We start from the raw sequence: 21,676 nt of genomic DNA on the forward strand, positions 1-21,676 counted from the left end.
CGTGCGCAGCAAAGAAGACCCAATGCAGCCATAAATAAATAAATAGGTAAATAAAAAGTATCTACTCTTTGACGGAAAGTTTCGTACAAATGGACAGAGCAGACTGCTATTAAATTCAGCCTCCTTGACACTCACCATTTCTAGTGAATACTCTTTTACTTTCCCTGTTCCCCAAGGAGATGACCTAAGAGCTCTCTGTTTCACATGTAAGTGTGAGATGCCTGGATCAGGGACAACGAGATACCTCTGCAAGTTAAATATTCACATGACTCCTGGACATCAGTGGTGGGATCAGTTTTTTCATTCATATGATCAAAGAAGCAAAGATTCCTTCTCAATATGTTGAGGGATCAATTCCTTCTCAATACAAGGGCAGGAGAGGGATCTAGGAAGAGTGGTTGCTACAAGAGCCAGGAAGAAAAGCTTCAGGTAAAAAAGCTTCAAGTGTTTTTGGTTTTGGTTTTTTTTTTTAGGGGCGGATGCAGGGGAGGGGGTAGAGATCCTACACTGGATCATACCCAAGTCAATTAAATAATTAATGTAACTATAGCCTTACCTGGAACCCTGGATCTCAAGAAATAGAGAAACTTCCCATTCTTGGAGTGCATGATGGCTCTCTTAATGAACTCCACCACTGATTGACAGCGATCCTCAAACTTGGGATGACACCACAGGCTGAAGGTTCCTGCCATGGAAAGTTAAGGAGAGGTAAAAATGCAAAACTTACTTCGAAAAGATTTGAGAGGCTGGCTTGAACATTTTAATGATTCTCACTTCTGGGAGGGTAGTTTTTAGTCAAGCTGAGTCAGACAAAGGTCCCTGTTCCTGCTTGTTCCACAACTAATGGAAAGATGTTGCCTTTAATAAGACATAAATTAGGTCTTACAAAGTTTTTGTTAAACAATAATAAATTCAAGTCAGAAAAAGAGATATAAATAGATTTTGTCGGCTATGAACATGAATCTTTAAACCACAGACCATAAAGAAAAGACTGCTATAGCAAAAGCGAGTTTAAATGACATACCCTCAAAAATATCTAAGTCTTCAAGTATGCATGGAATAGTCCAGGAAAGACAAGAACAGCAGTTTTGTGGGTCTCACTCATTCATATGTGTGTTAGGCACAAAAATCAAATTCTAAGTCTTTTCTTCTGTAACTTCTAAAATCCCATGCTCCAACGTGTTACAAAGATCCCACCCCAAACTTTAGAATCCCGAAGGCAAAAGGGAATCTGAACTCCCATGACTTAAAAAAAACAACAACAAAAAAACTCCAACAACTAAAGCACTAAATCCAAAGGAGTCACAAAAGGGATACTAATCACTCAAGAGAACTATAGATGTGAGTCTCCCTAATTACTCTCACAGGATCACTTAAAAAGACGAAGACAAATGTTCCACTGCAAGCTGGCAACTGAAAGGCCCACAGGCTTCTATTAAAAATTCCATTTATTCAAGGAAGAAAAGTCCCTTTGAACAAAAGGTAACTGGAGAACCATTTGAAAACGCCCTCCCATTCCTGGCATCTCACCTATCAGGAACCTAGAGGTCAAGCATTCATTCTTCATTTCCATGGCCTAGTCACATCATTTTAATAGGTTTATAAAAGCACTTCACTCTGAAATGCTTTGTTTTCTTTGTTTGTTTGATTTTTGTTTTTAGAAACAGCAGGAAAACAGGCAGCAGTCTACCCCACAGTTCTCTAATTCTCAGGTCTTTGGACTGAAGTTCCTTTCTCTTCATGCATCTCGAAAGCAGAGGTGGAGGGGCTTCCCTGGTGGTGCAGTGGCTAAGAATCCGCCTGCCAATGCAGGAGACACGGGTTTGAGCCCTGGTCCGGGAAGATCCCACATGCCACAGAGCAACTAAGCCCGTGCACCATAACTACTGAGCCTGCGCTCTAGAGCCCACGAGCCACAACTACTGAGCTCGTGTGCCACAACTACTGAAGCCTGTGCACCTAGAGACTGTGCTCCGCAACAAGAGAAGCCACCACAATGAGAAGCCCATGCACCACAATGAAGAGTAGCCCCTGCTCGCTACAACAAGAGAAAAGCCCCGCGCGCGGCAATGAAGACCCAACGCAGGCAAAAATAAATAAATAAGAAAGCAGAGATGGGGGCAGAGGAAACCATGGACAAAGCTATGCTGACCTAAACAGGTACTTCCTGTCTAACAAGAGAAGCAAACCAAATAAATCCCGCAGAACATGGCTAAGAGCAGGAGAGAGACAGCGGTGCCTGAGCATGAAAGAGCCCCTTACTTGAAATGCAATACCTAATATAGCTCATTTGAAGTTGATCACATGTGGGAAGAGTATGAGGGATAGGGGGGCAAGTCCCTGAAACTCCCCAGAGTTCTCCACACTTTTTAAATTTGTAGCATATTACAAATTTTTGACAAAGGATGTATTAACCAGCCCTACCACCAATGACCATCACAAGTTTGTGGCCCAAGTCAAATACAGAATGCCCATCCAGACTGCAGTGTTGAACAAGTCAGCTTCTCGACATCACTGGAATATTAAGCACAACCGGACCACAGAGGGGGAAGTACTGCCAGGAAGGAAGACAGACAGTCTAAAGTACGTTGATCCCACAAACTCTCATAGAGTTCTGATGACTATTTCCTATGAGACTACAAAGCTGACCAAAAGAAGACATAATTATCACCATGCTGCCTGGCAAGAAGAGCTGATGTGACTTCCAGGCAAAGAAATTCAGAGCAGAACAGTCACAGGATCAACAAATTCTCCTCTTTGTATATATGATTTAATAGTAAATATCTCTAGATGGTAAGTTTAATTATAAACCAAAGTTTGGAAGAATGTGTCTAATGGTCCTAGGTTATTTCTTCCTTCTACCAAGAGAGTTTTACTGGCTTTGTTCTGTTCTTCTTCAGACTCTCCAATTTAGTAGACAAGATGCTGAGAATACTTTTAAACGGCACCCTTAGGCTCCTCCCAACCCCCACCAACATTTCTTCCAGTGATCGAAACCAGTGCCCATATCAATATTCAATTGAGTCTACGAGATTTTCCTCCCCATTCACAGTTCCATTTCTATGAATCCTTCCAATGAAAAAGTCAGATAGCAAAGGTAGGAAAAGGCAAAGGGGGAAGAAGCCTTCCTTCAAATGCCAGCACCTCTCACCTCTGTAGTGCTCCATTCTGGTGTGATGGGTGATACCCTGTGATCGGAAACTGAGGCTCAGGATATAACGAGGATCAGAGCTGTCTCGTACCAGGAAAGAACCATCGGGCTTGCCTTTCAGCTTCATCTCTGCATCTTCCCAATTCATCGGCCCCCAATACCAACCACACTATCAAAGAAGAAGTGGTCAAGTAGTTAACAGAACAGAGAAATGTCAAAGTTTTCAGCACAATTTCTCTTACCACAAGAACCCCGTTTCCAAAACACTGCAATAGGTAAAAGCTGCTAGGAGTGTCCCAAGCTGCAATAGGTAAAAGCAACCATTAGCAATGAACACCAGGTTCATCACACTTTTAGGCCTCCAAAGTAACAGAAAAATAATTTTACAATTCCATTACCAAGGCCCTACAAAGAAGAGAAGAGCGACCTGGGTTAACTATGTAAACATTTCTCCATCACATTCAGATTTTTTTTTTCAGATTCAATTTTACAACATCTCTTATAGAACTAATAATAGCAGCATATTGTTTTGTCACTGTAAATACAGAGGCAAGGAAACTACTCTTCCTCTAAAAATAATAAAAGTGGAGCTGGAACAGAATTAGGAGAACGCAAGAGGAGGCACCACTTACCTTCTCCAGCTCTCGAAGGCTGGCTGCAAAGCTGCTTGAGTCGGGCCGGTAGAGGGGACACTGGAGGGGTGGCGGGGGTTGGCTGTGCAGGGATTCGGCTGCTCGGAGGGGAGCGATCCGGGGAAACGCATCTGCAGGGCAAGAGAGTGGCGGTCACTTGTCGACCCTCATTGTTCCCAACCTCAAGAAGACCGACCCCCAAAACAAAGAGGCTAACTGAAGAGGGGCAAGGCATTAGAAGATAAGCCGGGAAGGGTGGAAGCCAAAGCAGTGGGGAAGAGCTGGATGGGCTGGGACAAAAAGCTGTGTGGGCTCGTGTAAGCTGTGAAGGATGGGTGGGGGCGTTTAACCCCGGCGTAAGGAGCAGCTCACTAACCTGACTAAGGTGACTACTTCAGGGCCTTCACCAGCCTAGAGCGATTCCAACTTCTCCCACCTCGAGGTGAAGTGCCAGTAAAGCAGCCTCGGAAATAGTGACTTGCTTACTTGCCCGGGAAGAGCAATGATTTTGCCAGGCAAGTAGATTTTGCCAGGTGAGTAGAAAATAATTCATTTCATTCATTTTATGCCTTGGGTACTGGAGGCTGGCAAAGCAGGTATGGGCTACTGAATGCTTGGGACTTATTTACAAGGCTGCAGTAAATGCGAAAAGCTTAGAAAAACCACAGAACTTTGAAAACCAGCAACATATTAAACCTCCTCCCTCTACTAAAATTAAGGCAGTTTCCTAAATGATACTGACTCAAAGACTGCAAAACAGTTTCAGCAGCAAAGAGACAAAAATATCCAATAGTCTTTTATCTCTACCAAAAATCAGATTCACCTCCATAAAGAAAACGGGTTAGAAAAACCAGTTCTTGGCCTCATTTCCAAGGAGTTCTGGTCCAGCCAAGGGGATACAATTTAAGCTTTCTCATAAATTCTGTTATTTCCATAAATAAATTTCTCCCATCCTTCAGAAGTATATCACTGGGTACTCCCCACTCTTGCAAGTCCTGCGTCTAGGCTAAGCTAACCTGGGGCATGAGGTGGAGGAGGCGGAGGTAGGGGGAAAGACTGCAGGGAAGACCCCATCGGAGCCACAAGGACAGATGTAGGCAGCGTCCCACTGATATCATCTAGAAGAGAGAACAAAAGCAAGAGGTTCAGAAATACGGGCACAGCATGAGCGAGGTGAAGGCAGAGGAGGGGCAGGACGGCCTGGCCTTCGCCCTGTCTTTTTGCACACAGGGCAACAATCACCTTAATCTGGTTTCCTCGGCTTGCAAGCAGGAAAGTCAGGGTATCCCTAAAGCTGCCCACTAGCAGCAGATTCAGAGCAAGATAAATACCCTTTATAAATAAATAAAGATCGAATCCATATATGGACAGTAGATGTTATAGCATGCAGGTAAGAGACCCATTTGACCACTTCGGGAGAGGACAGGGGTGCTGAGAAAGGGACAAGAAATAACTGGGCCATCAATAGAAACCCAGGGGCTTGTTTGGCTCCTGGCAAGGAACAACAGGTCCATAGAGCTCACCCTCCCACTAGGGCAAGAAGACAGAGAGGGGAGGAAACTATACCTAGGAGGCTGAGGCTTCTTCTTGGAGGAGGAGGGGGAGTTGGAGGGTGTGGAGAGGTCAGGCCCCGCTGAGAGATGTCCACGTCCACAAGTGACACTGTTTCACCTGAGGGATTCATGGAGCAAGCATGTTACAGTAGCACCTTGCCCAAAGCCGAGGCCAGGAAGCAAAGGGAAACAGAGGGCAAGCAAGGGAGGCTAGAGAGGTCCATGGTTCTCAGAAAGCTCAAAATCTAATGCTCCTTGGCTGGAATCCCACCCCCTGCCCCAAAAAACCACCTGAGAAGTCAATTTTAAGTTCCATCATTCCTTAACCCTGTTAAAGATCAAGGATCTTTAAGACAAAAACATGGGATTGACAGTTGAAAAGCCAACTAATCCTGGCTCTGCCACTGAGGATATAACCTTGAATAAGAGGTCTTCTTTATTCAAATAGAACCCACGCCACTTATTTTTTACAGATTTGTATACCAATTTTTGCCTCGGAGAGCAAGGCAAGCAGCTTGTTACAAGCCCAAATGGACATGGAGAGCAAGTGCCATTAAAATGTAAGAGCTGTTAAGCTGAATGCAGATAGAGGCCCCAATGCTAGCTCTACCTTCTTCCCAAAGGGCTTTCCACATCTAGGTTTTCCAGGATATCCACTCATAAGAGAACCAACCATTTCAGATATCCATTAATTCCTAATAGTTGAGGCTGCAAAGGCCGAAAAGTGCATTTACAACCCTAATAATTAACTACTTCCTCAGGCAGCCAAAAGTCAGGCACATGGTTTCCTTACTTCCCAGCATGTCACGCAGTTCTGTTCTCTGCCATATACACTCCTTCTTGCCACCCAACCCCGTCTAACCTCTCTCCACTTGAATCACCAGAGAACGAAGGGTATTTTATCGACAAAAGGTTGACAGCCAAGAATAAGTTTGTTTTGGTAGGCCTGATCCACAACTCAGAATTTGGGATTTCTGTAATTTGGCCCTTAGGGTGTTATTTCCAACACCTTCTTCTTATTTGGGAAGCTGAATTACCCCTCAGCTAGAATTTTAATGTTTCCCAGTTAAGAAAATGAGGTAACAAATATCTCTAAAAGGCCAGAAGCTGGGTTTTCAGAATCTAATATGGTTTTTTTTAACAAAGGTCTTGAACACTAATTAAGATAAGCAGAAAAGCTCTTCCAAAAGTCATCAGTGGAAGTTCTAGGAACTCATCACACAGCTTAATGACTGAGGGCCTAGCTGCCCAGAGCAATGCAATGAGCCCAGGTTTCCTGAAGGGTCAGAGAGGTCTAGATTGTATGTATGCACTTAAAGGATGTAATTCAAGAGAGCTAAGGCTCTTTGAAATAAGAACGTGGAACCTGAAACTACAAATGTGGGTTTCATTACTTTAAAAGGGAAACAACTACTAACTAGAAAGACATTCTGCTACAGGATAAGATCCTTTAATTCGTTGCTTGGGATAAGAACAGAGGGGATATGAACAGAGGACCTCCTTCTCCACCTGTGCCTAGTGCAGGCACCAACTCACCTGTCCTGACAGCTCACAGCAGTCTACCCAGTGATGGGGGTTCCACTAGCTGGCTTAACATTTTCCTGGAAATGTCCAGTCCCAGATCAGAATTCTTGCAATCATCTTTTTTGAGGGACACAGTATCCAAAAGAGTTTGAAATTGGGATTCGGTTTAAAGGCTTCTCAGCCATGCCCAGTGAAGAGCACTCAGTTTCTGAGATTTGAGGCTGTGAGCTCCAGACTTCCTTTTCTACAGCTCATTCAAGCAGGAGCTTCACACCTGACTCACAAAACAAAAGGTCTCCCTCTCAGAAAAAGCCCCCCTTTAAAGGAGAAGGCAAAAGGACATTTGACCGCTTTCCTACTTTAGCAACTGTGTTCCCTGCTGCAAAAGGAGAGACTTAAATTAGATCCAGTGAAGAACCCTTTAACAGCTGCAAGAACTGCTAGCCCCTAAAATGGGTAAGACAAGAGTTCATGTGATCCCCTTTGCCCAAAGTCTTTAAAAATAGACCAGATCATCATGGATCATGTTTATTAGATAATCCATGAACTCCCTTGGAAGCAGGGACAGGAACTGTATGACTTTTGGGGAGTCCTTTATGCGTTATGAGGCTACAAATTTGTAATTTCTACTTTTAATTTATATGTGATGACCCTGAACTAAAGCCTGCATAACTGCCAGGGCCACATAATTACCAGCATGCAGTCTCTACCTCAAACTATAAAACATCCAAAGTCAAGAATACATTTCACACCATAAAAATAGCCTCACCCCAAACCCAGCAGGCACGAAATGAAGAAAATAACTGCAGACATGCTTGAAGCTCCCTCTGAGATGCATCTGCAAGTGTTTCCTGACTCGTCTCAGAACACTCGTGCTTTCAGATGTCAGAAGAAAAAGAAAGAGATCACCCTTACCTGTGAACAGGGGGCTGAAGGAGACTGGAGAAAAGGCACTTTGAGTTCTTGTCAACCTGGGTTTCCTGAGGGGTGAGAAGCACACAGAGAATGAGGTGCGGAATGAATACACATGCATTTAAATCACTGCAACAACAACAACAATAACAAAAAATCACTGCAACACTCAATTCCAGATGCACCAAAAAACAAAGCAAACCCTAGTCGTTGTCAGCCACACTTTTGTAATAAAGCCTAAAATTTAAAGGGGGAGAATAAAACAATTAAGGCAATTCCTAAATAGATTTGGCTACAGAATTCAGCAGCCTACAAAGCAATAAGAAATCTCTTTGGAGCTTTCCATACCCATCACATTAAAAGACTAAAACACCTTGAGTGGTAATTAGTAAGTCCATTTCTAGAAGAAGCAAGTCGGACACAGAGTTGATTTTCACACGGGAGCCAAGAAAAAGGTTCTTGACCTGAACAGGTGCCACCTCAGAGCACCAGCTTTCCCTCTGGGCCTGCTCCTAGGAGCAGGAAGTCCCAAAATTAATCAGGCAAGATTTTTGGACTTGAGGACAGCACTATAGGATACACATGCAATCTTCAACCAGTAAGAACTCTGATTTTTGCAAAATGCCTCCAAGCCATAGGTCAAAACCAAAGGGGAGCCTCTTCAAGTTAGGAGCTCTGCCTGGCAGCCAAAGAAGACGGCCTCTTCCCCTTTGAGAGCTGCCAGTCACAGCTCTCCCCCCAGGACTGCTCCTGATACTGCTCCCAAACCAGCTGGAAAACCCAGATCTCCTGTGAAGACACACCAATTTCAACTGGCTTTTAGGCGAGAAATGAAAGAAATCCAAAAGACTCTGACAAAGACTTTCTGGCTAGAAACGTGCTGAGCTCAAAAAACTCACCTCAGAATGACTGAATTGACTAAAAGGGAAAGAAGTTGAGGGGGTGATGAAAATATGCTATACCTTGATTATGGCAGAGGTTATGATGTTGACATCTGCCAAAATTAATAGAACTGAGCAACTTTAAAAAGGTGAATTTTAGGTGGTATATAAATGATATGTCAACAAATCAGGCTTAAAAAAAAAATTCTACCACCAAATTAAATGCCTGACTCCACACCTTGTAGCTGGCTCACTTTCCAAAATTACTCTCACCCAAAGGTTGAAATAAAACTTCAACTTCACAATAGACAGGGGCAGAAGCAAAGAAAATCCAAAATGAAATCCTATTTTAAAATATTTGACTTTGGAAGATCTTTATTCATTTATGTTTTAACAGAGATGTCTGCGCTTCTCAGAACTCACTTCAAACAGAATTTCAAAACCATACTGTGAAGACCTTACTCAGAAACAGCCAAGATGCCGGAATCCCTCTCCTGACCTATCTCACACGCCCTCTGCGGCCGCCTCCACGATGAGACTTGAGAAGTCTAATGATGGTGCCCACTGTCAACGCCCCGCCCACAGCACACACAGGAGAGGTGGCTACATCAGAACAAGACACAAGCACACACAGTCCCTCTATTTATAAAAGTTGCTCATGGCAGTCTGCAGCTTAGTTTCAACACTCCAGAGGGCTGGAATGGAAAGTTAATTCCACTGGACATTAACTTTAAGACTGAAGAGCTTTCAAGCTGATTTTTATTCAGTAACTTGTGGATACAACATTAAACTCAGCAAGCAGAAACCTAAAGCACTGGCCTTTCGAAGGGTTCACACCTCAGCCATTTGGCAGTTTGCCTCTTTTCAAAGGAAGCTGCGTTACTCTGCCATCTGCCCATACTGGGGACGAGCCTCCTCAGTGCCAAGCACTGAAGAACAGCAGTACCCAAACGCACACATCTTGCGGAGGCCTTCTCACTCCAGCTCATCTTCTCCCCGCCCCTGGCATTTTGAAGAAAATCATAGTTTCTAGGATCTAGAAAAAGAAATACATACGACTCTAAACCCAGGCAGAGCCATTTGAGAGCCCTAGGATGGCTTTTTCTGGCAAATAAGGAAGGTTAAAGAAGTAGAAGGTCTAAGAGGCTGAAAGGCTAATAAATATGAGTGCTTCCTTCTCTCTTTGGGGAGATATTGTCTAACTGAAAATCCAAAACCGTTTCTGTCTCAAGGATCCTGAGAGCATTCTAATGGCAGTCATTCATGAAAAGACCAATCTAGACAACTATAAAAAACAAAGTAAGGGAATGATGAACATAAAATTGAGGATGGTGGTTGGTTACATGGGGGAGGGCGAGATGTAATCAGGAAGTAACACACAGGGGTCTTCAAAGGTACTGATAACATTCTATTTTTTAAGCTTAGTGATGGTTACCCAGGTACACATTTCATTATTATTATTGTACATACACTTTATACATCTCTTCTTGTATATATGAAACATTTAAAGTGACAACCATTCTAAGCTGGATGTGCTGTTTTTTGGAGAGCAACATGAATGACACAGCTCCAGATAACATTTTTAACTAACCCTTCTATACTACATTCCCATATTATTCTATTCCTCCCCAGACCACCTTGACAAGCATTAGGGTACAAAGTTAAGCCACTGTAACTCTGCCAGTGGGCCACTTGCATCTTAGCAGCAGAAAAACCTGACGGGTGGTGTGGGGTAGGACTTGGTGGGCTATGCCTCAGATGGCAGAACAAGACAGGGGCAGCAGAAGACCTTAGGTAAAGGTCTTCTCTGAGGCAAGTAGTCCTTTGTGTCAGCTATGCACTGCTTGTGCTGCAGGTAACAGAGATAGGATGCCTCTGTCCATTTCCACTCTGCAAATTACTAACTGTATGGCAACAGATCTGTGGGATAAAAGGAGTTCATTAGACTAGACAGGCTGACAACACACTGATATAACCACTGGCCACTTTTCAAATTCCTTGAAGCCTAAAATATAAACAATGAAATAGTAATGCTTTCCCTCTCTTGTCCATAAATCCCCTCTATGGTGTCCTAAGACTTACACATGTCCTTTTCTAACTTCTAAAGTAGGATGTCCAAATATCAGGTTTTGCAGCCACAATTTACCTCTGCCCCTGCTAAGGCACACAGTGCCAAGTCAGCCAGCCTCTGCCATTTCCAACACATCGTAAGCTAGTGTCTGCTCTTGAGCTACAGGCACAAAAACCACATGTTCATTTTTAGTTCCAATACACAGACCTGTGCAACAAGGTCAGATCTGAAACTCCACCATAAACCAACTAAAGAACCTATGGAGGGAACTTCCAGAGAAAAGCCTAGAGGTGTAGCCCAAGGTCTAAAACCTTAGGAATGATGTCAGTGGACAAAATGTTAAGAAGTAAAAGACACAAGACTCAAATGGACAGAGATTTCTGAAGCCAGGCTGCTCATTCCAAAAGAGAGCTTGTCAACCACAACCACTTCATGGAAAAATAGTTTAAAAGATCAACAGAATATGGACCCAAAACCGAAACATAAAGTCAGACCCTCCTTGGGACTTCCCTGGTGGCGCAGTGGTTAAGAATCTGCCTGCCAATTCAGAGGACACGGGTTCGAGCCCTGGTCCTGGAAGATCCCACATGCTGCCAACTAAGCCCATGCGCCACAACAGCTGAGCCTGCGCACTGAGCTCTGAGAAGCCTGCACACCACAACAAAGAGTGCCCACTCTCCACAACTAGAGAAAGCCTGCACGCAGCAACGAAGACCCGATGCAGCCAATAAATAAATAATTTTAAAAATAAAAACACTTGGAGTTTAAAAAAAAAAAATCAGACCCTCCTCACCACACCATAAAATCATTTTGCTCTCAGCATGTCATGCTCTTTCTCAAAAAGACCCCTTAGACCTGAAGACCCAGGAAAACAGAGAAAAGGGTTTCTCATGTCTGCCAGGTCTGTCCACGACAGCAGGGCCCCAAATTGATGCCAAGGGAGCCTGCCTCTCTTTCCAGAATTGAATCTTTCTTCCCAGATAGGAAACCACTACAGAACTGTTCTCCATTTTTCCACCTCACAACTATGAAGACTGCCAGTAATATCCTCAACTGGTAAGTAAGAAAAAAACAAACCTCGAGAAATGAACAAGGTACCCATTTCCAACCAAGTATGTATTATGTGATGATTCAAAAAAGTAAGACCAAATGCTATTTCTCACCAAACACAAAGGAAGACAATCAGCTAAACATATGTGAAACAGACAAGGGAACTTCACTGGTTTTCCTGAAATAGCAATCGTATATAACACTGAAGCCCACGGGCATCAAGCCCAGCTCTCTGAATCCCAACATATGTGTGTTACACGGCCCAGCCCAGTTCTTCAGAACAGAAACCTGATTAGCTGGTGGGCCCATTTCTTCCTTCACTTCAAAAGAGTTACCTAAGCTAACTCATACTAGACCTAAGACTCTGTATATCCAGGAAGGTCAACTTAGCAGACTCTAAAGCATCTGAAAGGAACTAAAGTTTGCTTAATGTTAAAATATGTAAACTGTTAAGCCTTATTAATGATTGTAGGGGGACTTCCCTGGAGGTCCAGTGGTTAAGACTCAGCGTTTCGGGCTTCCCTGGTGGCGCAGTGGTTAAGAATCCACCTGCCAATACAGGGGACATGGGCTCGAGCCCTGGTCTGGAAAGATCCCACATGCCGTGGAGCAACTAAGCCTGTGCGCCACAACGACTGAGCCTGTGATCTAGAGCCTGTGAGCCACAACTACTGAACCTGTGCACCACAACTACTGAAGCCCGCATGCCTAGAACCCATGCTCCACAACAAGAGAAGCCACCACAATGAGAAGCCCGTGCACCGCAACAAAGAGTAGCCCCCACTTGCCGCAACTAGAGAAAGCCCATGCGCAGCAATGAAGACCCAACGCAGCCAAAAAACGAAAAAAGAATCCTCCTGTCAATGCAGGGGACACGGGTTCGAGCCCTGGTCTGGGAAGATCCCACATGCCACAGAGCAACTAAGCCCGTGTGCCACAACTACTGAGCCTGTGCTCTAGAGCCCGTGAACCACAACTACTGAGCCCGAGTGCCACAACTACTGAAGCCCATGTGTCTATAGCCCGTGTTCCGCAACAAGAGAAGCCACAGCAATGAGAAGCCAGCACACCACAACGAAGAGCAGCCTCCGCTCGCTGCAACGAAAGAAAGCCCGCACGCAGCAACGAAGAGCCAGCGCAGCCATACATACATACATACGTACATACATAAATAAATAAAAAGACTCTGCGCTTCCGCCACAGTGGGCGCAGGTTCTATCCCTGGTGAGGGAACTAAGATCCCACATGCCGTGCGGCATGGCCAAAAAAATAAATTAATTAAATAAAATTAAAAAATGATTGTAGGAGGTACTTTCTAGTAATAGCTGTGGGGAAGGTAAATGCTGAGAAGAGCAAAGAGAATCATGCCCAGAGGTTACTGTAAAAGCCCCAAATTATACAGCAAAGACTGCAGAGACTCGTAATTAACTCCAACAATAAGAAGGCAGGCATATACCTTCTGGCAAAAGACTGACATTTCTCATGGCTTCCAGGTCCTACCAATCAAAACAAGAGCACAAGCTAAAAATCCAAACTTATCCTTCCTCCCAACAGGGCGGACTTACTAAGGAGGTGTAGATCCATAGAAATCACAACTACCCTGGCCAGACTTATCAAGCTTCTCACAGCTGCGAGGCTGCCAGCAAGACTGGCACATAGTAAGCTGTGGAGAAGCTAACAAGAAAATCTAACAGCACCAAATCCTAAGCACTAAAAAAAAAAAATCACCAGTTCAATCTTACTGCTTCTCCTCCAAAAGCACAAAATATTCCATCTCAATTTCTCTTGTCTTCACTCTATTCCTATAAGGACAGGAACAAGACAGGAATCACTCCCATTTTACAGATTAAAAAACGGGGGAAGTATGAAGAAGACAAAATTGGCCCGCATCCCACAGCTGATGCTGGAGTCCTACATGGAATCTAAATGTTCACATTCTCTGTACAACATGCTGCCTCCTAACAGCAGTCAACCAAACGTTCATACATGAATACCTAGCTCTTCTCCAATTCATCAGAAAAAGCTCTTGGACCAAAAAATGTAATTCTCCAGTGCCCTGAACTAAGCTTCTTTGCAGAGCTACAGCCCAATTTGCTCTGCAGTAGAAATCTGTATTGTGCTTAGTGTGAGGGTTGGTCACAGAGCAGCCAATGACCATTAAATTCTGCTTCCAAATGCAAAAAACCGTATAATGTTATATGCCTTTTCCTCCTCCTAATCTATTAGACATAGCAGCTAATTTCACGCCACACCTCCTATTTGGCGTCTCTGGAATCTTAGACCAAGTCCTGGTCAATATGGAACAAAGGCAAGACAAACCACAAGAAAACTAGCAATCTATCCTATGTCATTACCCACAGCTTCAATCCTGCCCTCCCCGCAGCTGATGAAAATTTCATCTACACTGGTTACATGGAGCATCGAATGCAGAGCCTACCACGAAATAGCTGCTTCAGCAGCCACACTTTTCCAGACCTGAGCTCCCAGCGTGAGTTCATTGGGAGGCAAATGTGGAAACATACATCTACCTGAAGGGGCAACACGCATCAACGTACTGATTTCCTCAGGAAGTCTGGGTTTGGTCTGATCCCCAAGATAAGCCCCCCGCCCAGCTGTTCAGAAAAGGCAACAAAGTCAAACTGACCAAGGGAATTCCCTGGCAGTCCAGGGGTTAGGACTCTGCGCTTCCACTGCAGGGGGCACAGGTTCCATCCCTGGTCAGGGAACTGAGCTTCCCCCGTGCCACATGGCAAAAACAAAAAGAAACAAACAAAAAAAACCTGACCCCACACTTTCCTCTTGAAGTACAAGTTCCTTTGAAAGGATGAGTGGTTTCCAGTCCAGATCACACCTTAGGACCGACTAGGGAGCTTTTTAAAAATTCAGTCTTGGCCCTCTGATCATTTCCCAAAGCTCCCCACGTGACTCTGGGGAACAGTAGTTCTCAATGTTTTTCACCCTTGGGTTGTGGCTGCCAGTGCATCTCATGCATCCATCACATGAGCTGCATCAAAACCAATTCCAATCTTTCTAAGAACCCACTCAACGGTGCAAACCACAATGGCAGTTACCACAAGGGAAGTCTCATTTCATTGACACAAAAGTTGACAGCTTTTCTAAACCGATGTACAAATCTAACACTGGATATCTGAGAGCCGTCCACCCTTCAGAAATGCAGGAAAAAAATGTCTAAGTTTGGAATTTTCATCAATTGGCCTAGAACTCATGTACTAATGTACATGAGTATACCTCGTACTTAGACTTCTCATGTGGGTTTGAGAGCAAGGCTATTTTCTATTCTCACAGTGGTCAGCATACAGGCTTGAGATACCAAGTATATCTAAGAAACCAACCAAGAAAACATTAAAACTTTGAACAGAGATGCCCAACTGACTGGTGGCCTACAACTACACAAGTCTGTCACATCATCTGCACGCGTGAGTGTGAAGGGGGTGCTGGTACACAGAAAGAATAAGCAAGGTGGTCAAACACAACACCAACTTTTTGCCCCAAAGGCTACACCTTTCCATCAAGCCCCCTGCCAGGGGTAATGGTAGAACAGACACCTTGGAAAAACTTTAAAAGCTGGGACAGGGTGGGCGTGGGGGGGGATGGTTTGGAATCATCGCCCAACTAGAGAGATGCTAACCAGCTGATAAGTGTCACCGCGCGAGTGAATTCTTAAGAGTGAAGGCTGCTCCCACAATCAGCTCTAACCTAATGGGCAATGTCACCACCTTTCACCCCAAGTCTCCGCCTCCTTATGAAGACCATACCTTAAGAATTGTCAGGATCGTGTTAGCAGTAGAATAAAAGGGAAATGAAACAAGAAAAGGAAGTCGGTCAGCCAGCCCCACCGCCCCCCAGCCGGTCTCACCTCCCCGCGTCCAGCTCCCGGCCCGCAAAGCCTCCCACGTCTGTCAGGCTCGCAGCTGAAGCACCCAGCTCTCCGGAAGGCCTCTTGCCGGCCCCATCCCCACCGCCGGAGCCACCGTTGCAGCTCTTCGTGCGGAAGAGGCGACTGAGGCGGACTTTGAGGGAGCTCTTCCGAGAAGGGCCCGCGAGCGGCCGGAGGGGCCCAGGAGGAGGCGGGGGTGGGGGAGGTTGCTGCTGCTCCCCTCTACTCAAGCGCCCTGGAGGGACCAAGTCCTGCACCAGGAAGGGCACCGGGGGTAACTCAGGGCCCGGGGGCTGCAGAAGAAGCCGGCCGCCCCCTCCTCCTCCGCGGCCCGGGCTGCTGAGCTCCTCTTCCGAGCAGCTGTTAGTCTCCAGGCTCTCGGCCTCCGACTCCAAGCCTTCCAGGACCAGCAGCGCGTCGCTCGTTTCCGTGGGGTCCTCCCCGGCCTGCGGGGCGGCAGCAGGCGGCTGGGGCTGCGGAGGGGGCGGCTGCGGGGGGCACGGGCACGGGCAGCAACCCCCGCCGACCGTCTTGACCCCGGGCCCCGCAGGCTGCCCGAGCCCCAGAGCCGCCAACTGCGCCTCTAGTCCAGCCGCCGGGCCCCAGGTCCGCTCGAGCGCCAACCCCGGCGGCAGGGCCTTGGGGTCCAGGGCACAGCGGTGCCGAGGACACAGCAGTTCCGAGGGTCCCGGCTCCCGGGCCGCCTCCGCGTCCTCCTCCTCCGGCGGCCGACCCACGTTGCGGAACACCATCAGCTGAGGCGGCCGGGAGCCCCGCGGGCCCGGCCGCGCGAGGAAGGGTGGCGGCGCGGGGCCATGGCCCGGAGGCGGCGGCGGCGGGCCTGGCTCGGGGGCCGCCTCTCCATAGCCGAGCAGGCGGCTCAGGACGCGGTACGAAGCGGCCCCCGCCGCCGCCTCACCATCCCGGAGCTCGGCCCCCTGCATCGGGGAGAGGGAGGGAGGGCGGGCAGCTGGGAGCCGGGCTGGGGTGGGGACTAGGCCGGGCCCCTCCGGAGCCCCGCCCGCCGCGGCCCCCGGAACGACAGTGCTAACGGCCGCTGCGGCCTCTGCCTCATAGAGGGGGCGGGGGGCGCGCGGAGCCCAGCGCGAGCCCACCCTGCGCGGCGCCGCCGAGCACCGCCCCCAATGCGTCACTTCCGGGTGATGGTGGCCGCGCCTTCTACCCTGGTCGTGCTCGCGCCGGCCTCTCCGAAAAGTGACGTTACGCGGGGCCTGGGCCGCTATTGGCCGTGAGCTGCTTCTCGCCTAGCCCTTAGTCCGGTACCCCGACCCTGGTTTTTCGGGCCCTCTGGCCGAAGCCACACTTCGGGATAAGGTGGGGTGGCCCTGGAAAGCTTGGTCTAGTCCTGGGAGAGAGCTGCTGGCCTTGGGAGGACAGTACCTTTAGCTCTGGTCCCGCCTATGCCGCTTGCGATGTGTGACAGTGGCCAAGTTGTTTGTTCATTGACTAACTGTATCCCCGCCTTGGCATCCAGTGAATATTTATGGAATGACACATGAATAGCATGTTCTAGACCCAGTGCTGTGCTGATAAATGTTGAACAGCCGACTGTCGGGAGAAAAGGGGAATGTATGCACATATATAGGTACATAAGGATGTGTAGCACAGAATTTACAAATAATAGTGTACATTTGCAGATTCCTTATAACTAATTTATTCTAACAGAATGCTTTCACTGATTTTTGCCCAACTGCTGTATGGGTAGCCAACCCGTGGTTTCAGTTGTCTGGGGAATGTAATCACAACATGGATGTTGGTTGATGTCCTCTGTGTCAATGTAAGAGGAAAGTGAATAAACAAGACGTCTTACCTGTCAATTATGGGAGCGACTTCTTTGCTGAATAAGAAAACAGTTTTCAAATACTGAAAGAATATTTCCTCAAGTTTTGTGCAATACAGAATGTAATGGCTACAAACATAACACATTCACTTAAAATCTGAATTATTTACATTTTCTCATCACTTTCTTAAATCTAGATTATCGACAAAACAATCAAGTCCCTATTTGTATCGTCTGCCGATTTCTCTGGTGTAAATCCTCCCACAAAGGCTGATTTCAATCTACCATCTTGACTTTACTGAACACAGAGCATACTATTATGCAGTAGTTTCATACTATTATGTAGCAGATACAATAACACAAATAACCTCAAGAGCACAGGTAAATAACAATAGTAAAATTATTAGGAAGTGATGAGTTTTGAGAATGTATTACCTTTGTTTTTAATATATTTAATGTTTGTATAATTTTTAACAGTTGGCTGTGTTTAGCAACTGGCTTGTAGGGAATTCCCTGGCAGTCCAGTAGTTAGGACTCTATGCTCTCACTGCTGAAGGCCGGGGTTCAAGCCAAAAAAAACCCCAAAAACTGGCTTGCAAAATTTATTCCACGCCCCCTGCAGTGGGAGTGCAAAGTCTTAACCACTGGACCACCAGGGAAGTCCCAAAATTTCTGAAATTTTAACAGTTGGCTTTCACAAGCCTGTATGAGCCAGTTCCACAGTACCACTAGACCTCAGTTTTCTCATCTGCAAAATAGGAATAAGGATTGCTGCTTTGCTTACTTGCAGGAATGTTGTGAAGGTCAAGTAAGTTCAAGCTTGTGTAGAGGAGGTGTGACTGGAGGCAGGGAGACCAGTTAGGAAACCACTGCAATCTTCCCATGAAGAGATGTTGAGGAATGCAAAGGATAAGGAAGAAGGATCAGCCAGCAGAACTTAGCAACTTTAGTACCTGAAGGTGCATTTAGGGGAAGATGATCCAGGGTCTGCTATGAGTTCTACAGCCAGAGAGAACTTTTAAAAAAATATTTACTTATTTAGCTGCATCAGGTCTTAGTTGCATCATGTGGGATCCTTAGCCACAGGCATGTGAACTCCTAGCTGCATCATATGGGATCCAGTTCCCCGACCAAGGATCGAACTCGGGCCCCCTGCATTGGGAGCACGGACTCTTAGCCACTGGACCACCAGGGAAGTCCCCAGAGAGAACCTTTTAAAATGAATATTCACCAATAGCCTGTGATTATAACCCTTCATGGTTTCCCACTGTTCTTAGGCTAAAGACAAAACTCCTTAAGGAGGCCTATGGGGTCCTGTGTCATCAGACCCCCGCCTCTCTGGTCTCATCTCCCACCAGGTTCCACCTTGCTTTCTCTGCCCTGCTGTTCCACTAGCCCCGTGTCAGGCTCAAAAACATGGCCATTGCATAAGCGACTCCCTGTTCTTTAAAGGCTTTTTCCCTCCCTTTTTGCTTCATAAACTCCTACTCATCCTTCAAATTAAGCTTCTCTCTACCTCAGGGAAATCTCCCTGCCTGGGAACTTCCTCCTCACTGAGCTCCAAGACCACTCCTTTGGTGCACTTAATTGCACAGGTGTGATTTGTTCTCTATCTGCGAGGTTATTTGATTAAAGTCTGTCTTCCCTATTAAGCTGTTAGCTCTGTGAGGGCAGGGGCCTCGTCTGCTTTTTGCCCATCATGGACTCTCCAATGCCAAGGACTGCCTGGCACGGAGTAGGCCCTTGATACATAAGCATGGAACGATTGCTCCATCCTTGTAAGAAGCTCCTGATACAAATTCATCTCTAATTCTGCACAACAGAATTAATAACCTCCCTTGCCCATGAAAAAACTGAAGAGTTCCTTACCTAAGGTCATACAGTTCAAAAAGGTGAAGTGGAATTCAAAACAAGCTCTGACTCCAAAGATTATATTTTCTACCCTCTCTCCAATACCTTTTAGGTGTTACTTAGGTTTCTGGAGAAAAGAAGAGAAATTGCTATAGGACCATAGCACACCGGAGGCCTAAGAAGACCACCCAAGATCCTGGCTGTCTCTGGAAAACTCTGGCTCCAGAACAGGTTACCCCCGCGAATGCAAGGCCTGTAAGCTCCACAGCGCCCTCTGCTGTCCAGATACTTTCCTGGCCCCAGAGGGAGGCAGACCATGTCTGCGGCCTGGGGTATCTCCACCTGCCCTGAGCACATAGAGGCACAGGGGAACACACACAGGCTCTTCCTGAGGCAGGGCAAGGAATGCTGCCTTTCTCCATTTCCTTAAATGTCCAGACCTGTAGTTCCTGGAAAAAATATTGAAAATTAAGCTCCAAGCAAAGGAAGTGTATCCTTGTATGAGCTGGATTTGTTGGGTAGGTTTTACGTCTACATATACCTGTTTCCTGAGGGCTATATAAGTGGTCCCTGCAGTGGTAGAACCCTAGTTTAAAAGGTTTGCAAAGAACAATTCAGAGAATCTAAACCAGTCTTGAGTTCACTCAATCGTTCAGCAATGGGCTAGGCTTCAGTGATCAATGAGACAGGCATGGTCTCTGCCCCTCTAGACCTTGCCGTCTAGTTTTGAGTCCTAGTCATGCCATTTCCTGGACATATTACCAAGAGCAAATAATTAAACATCTTTGAACCTGTGTTTCATTTGTAAAAATAGGTCAATAATAATCCCCCCTTGATAGAGCTGTTGTAGGGATTAAATGAAAACTTACACGCAAATGCTACAGCACTATTCAAACATAAGTTATTATTATGAAAAGCTTCTTGGGGGAAAAAACAACTGACTATTATGTCTTCACCCAAGGTGTTCTGTTGGCCCTGGACTAACAGTAACCAGTAATAATACCAAGAACGTGGAACGGAGCACTTGCTCACCCCACCCCACCCCCTACCATCCCCCTTTCTGTTGGCACACAGGAATCAGAGAGGCAATGGATGTGTGGATGTGTGATAGAGGTCTGACCCCAGACCACTCGCTGGCTTTGTGGCCTTGAGGAGGTCACTTAGCTGACATTTGGTTTTAGTTTTCATTTCCTTCTCTATTAGAGGAAGGTCTGGGATATAGGCACTCTTAGTTCTGACATCATAGGGATTCTGTGGAGGTTTGTCCTCTAGCCCCCATCTCTTCCTCCACCCCTTACGTTCCCAGTGAAGGTTCCAAAGCAGAACTATTGCTTGCAGAGCCCACCAGTAAAGCAAGAGAAGTTTTTAGCCACCACCACCCAGCCCTCCCTACATAAACTCAGAGATCTGGGACAGCAGAGGTTTTAGAAGCGGGGATGGGGGCAAAGTGAGAAGGAGAGAAACTAACAGATAGCACATGCACATGGGGCCAAATCACTGGGCCAGCGATCAGCGATGGGAAAGTGGTGGAAGAGGGAGGGAGAGGAAGGCAGGGGCTTTGTTCCGTGGCTGACTTCAAGAAGCCACACCCTTCTGGATCCGAGGAGGCTGCCTCAGACAGTGCTGACTCTGAGCTTTCCAGTTATTGTGTCCGACAGAGGGAAGGATGTGAGGGGTAAGAAGACCTGGAAGAGCAAGAGAGGTTAGCCATGGTTTTCATGAAGAAAGGAAGAAGACAGGGCTTAGAATGACAAAATGAAGGTGGAAGATGCAGAAGCAAAACTGCTCATTCTCTTCCCCCCTCCCCACCATGACCCCCTTACTCCGGGCAGTGGTTAACTCTGTGATGCAGGAGAAGGCGGGCTTCCCTGGCTGGGGAGGTGGAGACCTGGTGGAGGCTCCTGCTCTGTCAAGAGCAACAGTGTGGTCCTAGGGAAGTCCCTTTACCTCTCCGGGCTATAGTTAGGTCTTCTTGAGGTCTCTAAGGATGAATAACAGGGTGATGGTGGGGGTTTGATGGGGCAGTGTAGGGGAATCAGAGCTCTGGGTTTGAGTCTCAACTCAAATGAAGCAGCGATGTGATCTTGGGTGAGTCTCTGAGCCTCACTGTCTGCATCTGTGAAATGGGGATAAGAATATTCAGCATAGGTGGGTTGGGGAAGAGTCACTGAGGTAACGGACATGAAAAACACTTTGTAAACTGCCACAGTCTGTACAAATATCAATTATGGTTCTATTGGGCTCTCTTGGGACTTCCCTGGTGGTCCAATGGTTAAGACTCTGCACTCTCCATGCAGGGGTCCTGGGTTCAATCCCTGGTCAGGGAATTTGACCCCACGTGCCGCAACTAAG

General features: G+C 46.5%; 1 protein-coding gene across 3 annotated transcripts in view; it reads right to left on the reverse strand.

The window, feature by feature from the left end:
• SOCS7 (suppressor of cytokine signaling 7) overlaps positions 1–16,788 on the reverse strand; it is a 33,053-nt gene extending 16,265 nt beyond the window's left edge. Inside the window, exons 1-7 of one of the 3 annotated variants that reach the window (XM_004282699.3) lie at positions 15,652–16,788; positions 7,776–7,840; positions 5,350–5,454; positions 4,800–4,901; positions 3,784–3,914; positions 3,152–3,320; positions 557–685 (exon numbers count right to left, since the gene is read on the reverse strand). In XM_004282699.3, coding sequence (XP_004282747.2) covers positions 557–685; positions 3,152–3,320; positions 3,784–3,914; positions 4,800–4,901; positions 5,350–5,454; positions 7,776–7,840; positions 15,652–16,616 — 1,666 coding nt within the window. In that variant the 5' untranslated portion in view covers positions 16,617–16,788. The remainder of the gene's footprint in view (positions 1–556; positions 686–3,151; positions 3,321–3,783; positions 3,915–4,799; positions 4,902–5,349; positions 5,455–7,775; positions 7,841–15,651) is intronic. The other 2 variants (XM_004282700.3, XM_033410716.2) reach the window with 2 other exon arrangements.
• Between the last annotated feature and the right edge of the window lie 4,888 nt (positions 16,789–21,676).

Source organism: Orcinus orca, chromosome 19, assembly GCF_937001465.1.
Source record: "Orcinus orca chromosome 19, mOrcOrc1.1, whole genome shotgun sequence".
Classification (NCBI taxonomy): domain Eukaryota; kingdom Metazoa; phylum Chordata; class Mammalia; order Artiodactyla; family Delphinidae; genus Orcinus; species Orcinus orca.